The 8723-nt window shown below is 34.7% G+C and overlaps 1 protein-coding gene across 1 annotated transcript in view; it reads left to right on the plus strand.

Annotated features, from left to right (window-relative positions):
• Nucleotides 1-8251, plus strand: part of SPINK5 (serine peptidase inhibitor, Kazal type 5) — a 99028-nt gene extending 90777 nt beyond the window's left edge. The window contains exons 32-34 of the mRNA XM_011979056.1: nucleotides 1795-1925; nucleotides 4595-4685; nucleotides 7873-8251. Of these exons, the coding sequence (XP_011834446.1) occupies nucleotides 1795-1925; nucleotides 4595-4685; nucleotides 7873-7881 (231 nt within the window). The 3' untranslated portion in view covers nucleotides 7882-8251. The remainder of the gene's footprint in view (nucleotides 1-1794; nucleotides 1926-4594; nucleotides 4686-7872) is intronic.
• Nucleotides 8252-8723: the final 472 nt, after the last annotated feature.

Genomic DNA, 8723 nt, shown 5'->3' on the forward strand with positions numbered 1-8723 from the left:
TGAAGGTGGAGTCAACAAAATTTGTTGAGTTGAAGTACTATGTTAAAAAAAATTAAGAGAGAGAGAGAGAGAGTAAGGAGCATTGTAGTACCTTTTGAACATTATAGCACCAATTACCTGAAAAAATACACTTGATATACCTGGTTGAGTCTAACCTTTGCCAGGGATTCATATAAGTTACTTATCTAAATTCTCCATGAATATTTATACTAATATGGAACTCACCACAATCTAAAGCAATTCATTTAGGTGTTTGAATCATTTATCAAAACAAAGGAACAAGCAAACAAATACTGCTTGACTTCTCCAAAATGAGTATTAGCAGATATAATATTAAATTTTCTGTCATGTTTGTGCCTGTTTTCAGTAAGTAGTTTTCAAGGAATGTATTAATTTCACCTATGTTGTCAAATTTTTTGGTATATAGTTATTTCTAACATTTCTAAATTATTCTTTTAATATCTACAGCTCATATAACGATGATCTTTTATCTCTAATATTGGTAATATATGTTTTCTTGACTCTGATCAATTTTGCAAATAGCTTATCAACTTACTAATCTTTTCAAGCAGCCAACTTTTGGCTTTTTTCTGTTTTCTATTTCATTAATTTATCCTCTTTATTATTTAAAAATTTTTCTATGCTCATCATTGGCTAGCTTCTTCAGATGAAAGTTTAGATCATCCATTTTAGAACTTCCTTCTTTTCTAATATATTTATTAAGGTTATAAATTTCCCCCAAATTACTGCTTTGGCTGCTGGGATTTGACAGGTTATATTTTCTTTGCAATTCATTTCATTTCTAAATTCTGTGATTACTTTGAGTCATGAGTTATTTAGAACTCATCCCTTTACTTATAAATATATTTCTTATAAATGTTATATACTTGATTCTTTTTGTTCTTCCAGTTTGATAATTTCTGTGTTTTAACTGGAGTACTTACTTGTTAATATTCTACGTAATTACTGATACCATTGGATTTAAGTCTTCCATCATCCTATTTGCTTTTGAATCCATTTTTTTATATTTTGGCTCTACTTTTTGTCTTCTTAAAAAACTAATCAAGTTCTTGTAATTATCATTAATTACTAAACTCGTACTTCCAAAACACTACAAAGAGCAAATATGTTTCTTCTTTCACATGGAAAATATACATATGATTTTACCATGGAGCACATACTGACAACTAAAAGTTACTGAACACTTAGTATGTGACCGATACTGTGTTAAGCATGAACTTACATGCATTATCTGTTTTAATCCCTTAAAGCAGTAATATAAAGTAAGGACTACTATTATTTATGATTTTCAGATGAGAAAATTAAGGCTGAGAAAAGTTAGATAAGTCACTTCTCTAGGTAGTGGTAGAGCTAGGACTCAAAAACTCATGCAATTTATGAGTATTGATCTCTGAGTCTTTCCTTTCTAGGCTGTGTATAACCAGTATCTTCACTTAAAAAGGCGAATATTATTTCTAGCATGCCTATCATTCTAGATTTCTTCTTATGGGCAGGTAATTGTGTCACATATTATAAAGGATTTTTGCTTTCTTATTGCTTTGCTATTCCTTGTTTCTTTGTTTATTTACCTTGTCTAGTTAAAAATGGCCAAATTCAGGAAGTTAAATTCACCTCATATGGTGCAAAATCAATCTTTGAGTTTGAATAACCTATATCACAGTCCTTTTACGACCATTTATTCAAGTTGGATTAAGGAACTCAAGAGGTTTTCTTAAGCCCATCCATCTCTTTGAATGCCATAAAGTAAGTCTGCTTTATGTTTTGCTTCTTCAGGATTCTGAGATGTGCAAAGACTACCGAGTATTGCCCAGGATAGGTTATCTTTGTCCGAAGGATTTAAAGCCTGTCTGTGGTGACGATGGCCAAACCTACAACAATCCCTGCATGCTCTGTCATGAAAACCTGTAAGTATTCAAGTTGCCCCATCATATCTTCCAGTTTAGAATTTCTCAGCTAGAGTGTTAACCCATAGTAATGCACCAATATAAATTTGAAAGGTGTTGCAAGTAAGTTATTCATTGTAGAAATTAAAAATTCAAAATTCGTGAATTATCTTTCTTATATGTAAAATAGAAAAGATTTAAGGCTATTCTTTTGGTAAATTGCTTACCTACATTGCTATATGCTCTATTGAGTAAAAGAGAACAAAAAAAAATAGTGGGGTTACAATTACAGAATATAGGGATAAGCCTGTGTACAGTCACGGGAGTGTGAATATCATTCATTCTGTGTGTAGTGGACAAAAACAGTAGAGAAGTACTGCTATATAAACCCAGCCCAGTGTATAATATCTAAAAGCTCCTATGACTATAATATAGCTACAGATTCCCCATTTCTTTAACCCCGCCTCTTGAAAGAAGTAGTACCTTGCAAAAGGAAAGTGCACTGTACAAAAGAAAGCACAATAAGTAAATGGCTTATCTGACGTCTGCTCTCATATTTATGACTATCTGGGTATCTGGAGGCATATTATTTCATGATTCTAAATCTCGCTCCCTTCATTGGAGAAATGCAAACAGTTCTCTGAGCTACTGACTTCACAGATGATTGAGAAGAACTGCTAGATATAAAAATATTTTTATCTTAAGTTAAATTCAAGGGATTCATTTTAATATTCTTATTATTGGCTTTAGTTTTGTTGTTGCTCCTCTGCTCAAATGCTGTCTGAATTTTTAAATAATTTCCCCTTGCCTCTATGTGCATCCCTTCCCTTCTCCTGGCCACCATTTGGCCAACTTTCAAGGAGAGAATGGTGACAAACCTTGTTTTTTCCATCTCACCTGACCCCAGACCTACATTGCAGTTCATGTACTACTTTATCCTTCTTAGGACACTATAAGCAAGGCCCAGAACATGAGGATAGGACTCCCTGATATCCTGCTTTTTAATCCTGGAAAAATATTTAAAAGAAAAAGGCACTCCTCAGGTCATATGCTTAAAAGCATAAAATCTGAATATAATCCTTCATCTATAGGTAAGGTATGGTAGATAAGGCACTTTCAGATTTCAGTCACTGAATCCCTGCAACCTGCTCTGGAATGTTGTTATCTTTATTGTACAGAAGGTTAATCTGAGGCTCAGAGAGTCCAGGTAATTTGTTTAAAGTTACAAAGCTAGGAAGTAAATCAGACAGGATTTTGACCTTATTGATTTGGGTCTAAATACAGTTTTCTTTTTTCTCCACTTAAATTCCTTAGTTTTTCAAAGACCAAAGATTCCTTAGATAATATGAAGAAAGTTACCCCTTTCAAGAAATTTTTTAAAAATTATGTGATGTGAACAATCCACACACATAATATTCATAGGCTCATGGAGCACTTGAAATTCATCCATAGACCTTATAGGTTTTTAAGAATTAAGAAATTCTTAGCAAACTATCACAAGAACAGAAAACCAAATTCTGCGTGTTCTCACTCATAGGTGGGAATTGAACAATGAGATCACCTGGACACAGGAAGGGGATCATCACACACCGGGTCCTATTGTGGGGAGAGGGGAGGGGGGAAGGATAGCATTAGGAGATATGCCTAATGTAAATGATGAGTTAATGGGTGCAGCATACCAACATGGCACATGTATACATATGTAACAAACTTGCACATTGTGCACACGTATCCTAGAACTTAAAGTATAATTTAAAAAAAAAAAAAGAAGAATTAAGAAATTCTTGTTTAAGCAATAAATATAACTGCCCAGGAATTCCATTACTATGTATACCTTATCTGCAGCCCAGAAATCCTTCAATTCCTCTTTCTTGTAAATGTCAGGGCCTAAATTATCCATAAAATTTTCTTCAACATTTTCATCAACTTTATAGACCCATAACAAGTGATCTATTTAAGGGAACTTTAGAGTAAGAAACTGAAATGATGAAAATATTAAGAAAGCATGCCTCAGGATAGTTTGTTTGGTTAAGGGAGCTGAGAGTACATGTTATAAAGAAGGATCAGGTTATCTGAGGCAAAAGGAAACAATATTCATTTCCAAGGTTTTAGAGAAAGTTATAGGAGAGCAATTTCAACTTAAGCAATGCCAAAAGACAAATTGCACTACCTTGATAGATAATGAGTTTCCCATTACCAGAAGCAAACAAGTATGTGTCTGATTCATAATATTTCTCCAGTGAAAGGGTTAAAATTCATACTCCTTAAGATTCATTCCAACCACAAAACTCAGACTGTATCATTTGTGTCTTGTTATATTTTTCCCCAAGTCATATTACTGGTACTCAATATAGTCAAACATCTCTCTCGGATCTATTTCTCGCATCTGTAAATGCGAGATCACCTTTAGACCAGATGATCTCCAAGTTTATTTCCAACATTCTTTATGAACTATATCAGTGAATGAAATGTGACAGGATAGGTCGAGGGCTAGGGGACAAATCTGGAGCAGAAGAGAGACAGCCTGGACGATACCTACTGAAAATGAAAATAGTTGAATGCAGATCCCAGATCCTCCCTCTAAATGCAGTTTGGTTTGATACCAAATGTCCTGCGCGTTGGTCCTTATTTATTTTCTTATTATAACTGAGAACTTCCTCATTGTTGAAGCATCCTCTGATCTGTTTTAGGATACGCCAGACAAATACACACATCCGCAGTACAGGGAAGTGTGAGGAGAGCAGCATCCCAGAAACAACCGCTGCCAGCAAGCCCGCATCTGTAAGTACAGAAGTAGACTGGCCTCCATGGTTATGCTGTGAGGAGTAGTGGGTTCTGGTTTTGTTCTCTTCCATTGAGTAACAGACATTTATCTGGCCAGAGAGGTAACACTAGGTCAGGTGACCCAGAATTGGTCACGTTTTCACTATAAGGATAATTAAGTAATTACTGAAATAAGTGGAAATAATGCAGCAGTTAATATTTTGAACTATTTAATGGATTCATTAATAGATTGTTTATGAGCAACGTCTCCAATATAACGTTTCTTATTTCAGGATAGGTTTTATCTTCTGTGATCTACAATACGAAGATGAGACAGAGACCAAGAGAGGTCAGAGAGTGACAGAGTTGGATTGAAACAATTTCTATATAATGCCCATATTCTTGAACTTTGCATTGTATTAAATTATTTTCCAGCATTAAAAGTTGACCAATTTCATTTAAACTCCTGAAAGGATGTTTCAACATGCACTATTGAATTTGACATTCTCCCTGGTGGCTATTTAAATAGTCATCCTGAGGGAGATGGTATATAACATGAAAAAATAGGAATTTTCAAATAAGAGAAAAATATTTTGTTTTGGGATAAATGTCAGTGCAAAGTTCAGTTTTTGCTGTGCTTCCTATATGAGACTCTTGGCAAATCACATAAATACTCTAAACCAAATATCCCAATGAACTATGAAAATATTCAATAAAGACTGACTTTTATACATTTGGCACAATGTCTGAAAAATTAATGTCACTATTATTACTACACCTAAGACCAAAGTACGAATTTAGAAAAAGAGAAGAGTCCAAAGTGTGAACTTAGATAAACAGACCATGGTATAGTGCTTATTTATTTTTAATAAATTATTTTCAATTGTAGTTTGATAAAATTATATGTAATAAACAACATTTTAAAGTATTATATTTAATAAAGCTATTTATTATTATTCACATTCTCTTTGCTCCATTCCACTGCCACAAAAAGCTTTGGCAATAATGGAATCAGAAACTATTCAGCCAGATTTGAAAATCTTACTCAAGCAATACTAGATAAGGCCATATTAAAAATGTCTACCCAACAATCTTTGTTATGGGAAGCTGTGAAAACAAGAATCATAAGCTAAAGTCTTCCTAGTTTCACATTAGCAGCTGAAAGCAGTGTAGAGGAAGCCGAGGACTGGAATGAAATCAGAAGACCTTATCTTTCTCATGTGGGCTTGACAAAGTTATTTACCACCCATTTAAAGACCTCCATTCTGGTTCTTTACCAGAATCCATAAAAAGAGAATTTAAACTTTAACTCTCGTCCCTATATTGTGTTTGCTGTCTTATTATATAGAAATTCTTAGTAGTTTGCTCCCATTTTATTGACAGAATATACTGTTCCCCCTCCTCACAAACTCACCTTTACATATATCTCAGGAGACAAAGGTCAAAATAGCTTTATGCCAGTCCAATAGACCACACCTTAGACCACACTTCCCTGTAACTCTCATCCTGTGTAGGCAACGTGGAAAAACTACTTTATAAAGAATTTGCCATAGGTTTATACTGGTAAGATGTATTTCTTTAAATAATGAAGAATCTTGCCGGGGCTCGGCACACAAGGTGTTGTAAAAGAGTGCCGTTCTTCCATTTCTGGGTGTATGCTTTCCACTGGAGTTGCATAGCAGACATTAATAATGACAGAAATTATTATGCTGTTAGTTAATGAAACAAAAACTGAAAGTGTCCTGGACACAGGTGGAACTTCAGGTCCCTGTCTAAGATTCAAGGGTATGATCTTGGGTACAGGTGGTAGAGACTGGTCATGGCCTAGCATTGTTCTGATGACTAGTAAGGATATATATACTGGAGTTGAAGCCTATTGTCTGAACTTTATTTCTGGGTGGAAGTTTCTCTAAGGAAGTCTGGAATCTCAAGAATAGAATAACAGTCCAGGCAGTCACAACTTTCCTGGAAAAGTACGTTGAGTATCTTGGAACTCACACTTTTGTTACTAAATACATAATACTACTTATTATACAATAACTATTATACAGTAACTACTAAGATTTACATAGGTCTTCAGAGTTTTATGTACATTTTCTGTTTGTTTCCTTCCAATAGTCATTTGATTAGGGCAGGAATCACTGTCTTTCCCACTTTACAGAAAATCATCTTGGAGGAAACTGTCACTTACTAAAGTCCCTCAGTATAATACATTGGGTTCAATGTAGATGTCCCGACTTCGTTTCCAATGCTCTACTACCATTCCTTAGTTGTCAGGAGATTCTGAAAACTAAGTGCTCTCGAGAAGGCATTATCTCAATTAAAAGATGATTTGCTAGATTGGAAGGAAATTTCTATATTAAGAAAAATACCAGTATTGTTTTGTGAGATAAATAAATGACTATTCTTATCTCTATTTCTCAATGATTTCTCAAGTCTGTGGACATCTTGCATTCTACATTATTATTATGCATTTTGATAGGTTCACTTCAAAATTCTTATCTATATCTGTCAATTTCATGACAGATTTTCAAGGATTCAGGAAGACCAAAGCTTGCTACTTTCAAACCAAAGAAAACTGCCTGGAGTTGATATAGGCAATAAAGTGGAGAGACAGTGCTGCTCATGCCCCAGGTGGTACTAGTTGAAGATGTGCAGTTATGTGAAAGAAAATTCCTGAAGCCCTCACCCCCTATAAGATTATCTTTAAAATACTGATTTAATGTTTTAAAAGTTGATTTCAAATATATGGATGAGTCAGGCAAACGAAGACAGCTGATTACATTCTAGTGGCCTACAACAAACTATAGTAGAAAAACATTCATGTTACAGGAATTGAATTCAAGTTATGACCTAACATGACAGCGGCAAGTTACTAAACTTCTCTGAAGCTCAATTTCCTCATCTACAAAATGGTGCTAATTATACCTACTTCTTTTTTATCAGCATGAAGGCTGCATGTGATCAAAGGCAGAATTAAGCCATGTTCATTTTTGTGTCCACCTCAACACGTTGTACATACTAGGTGCTCAATATTTGTTGTATCAAACTGGATAAAATGTGAAACTGATTTTTAGACTGTTACTTTTTTGCAGAATGCAGAATCTATGTATTTCTTTGATTAAGATGCAGCTCTAAATATACAGCCCACATTTCTGCAATATCTCTGGGTTCTAGTATCTAACTTACCCATCTTCTCTTCTAGGATGAATGACGGGAAGATTGTTGAAAGCCATGAGGGAAAAAATAAACCCCAATTCTGAATCACCTACCTTCACCTCTGTATATACAAAGAATTCTTTGGAGCTTGTCTTATTTGCTATAGAAAACAATACAGAGCTGTTGGGAATAGACTCACTGATTTTCAGTCTTTTCCATCTCTTTCCTCCTAGACTCCGTAATCTGAGGGTATAAAGAAACCTCCACCAAGTCTGAGCCCTCAAAATGTCCTGATTACAATGCTGCCTGTCCAACTGCCTGTTCAATAAAAGCAAACTCAGCAGAACACCCTTTCTGAGGCTTCATTGTCACTGTCTGGATAATAGATATTTGCTTTTACAGAAACTGAATAAACTCTACCCTTTTGTGTTTTTGTCTGGCTAAACCCATTGGTGGACAGAGAGTGCTCACTTTATTCCTGCTTAAGTTGCTGTCATAGCTGAGAAAGACTGTCTAGAAGAGAGGTGGGGAGATACGGGTTCCCAGCAGCCAACAGCTATACAAAGTTAAACTAGCTATAAATCAGTTTCATCTTAACTATTCATTACCATACCAGCTCCCCTTTCTACATTTTCATGAATGGGATAACTGCCTCTCAGTTATTTAGGTCCCATCCAAAGACACAAACCAGTAAGTTCTCATGTCTATTCATTAAGTTACATCTTGACAATTTCCTATATCACGGCCTTGTACACATAATCTGGGAAGAACTAAGAAAATTAATTACCAATTTGTGTAAGCCTCTAAAGTGGCAATCTCCAATAGAAATGTAATTTAAGCCATATATGCAGTTTTAAATTTTCTAGAGGCTAGAAATAATTAATAATTATAAAATTA

This window comes from Mandrillus leucophaeus, unplaced genomic scaffold (genome assembly GCF_000951045.1).
Source record: "Mandrillus leucophaeus isolate KB7577 unplaced genomic scaffold, Mleu.le_1.0 Scaffold1036, whole genome shotgun sequence".
In the NCBI taxonomy this organism is placed as follows: domain Eukaryota; kingdom Metazoa; phylum Chordata; class Mammalia; order Primates; family Cercopithecidae; genus Mandrillus; species Mandrillus leucophaeus.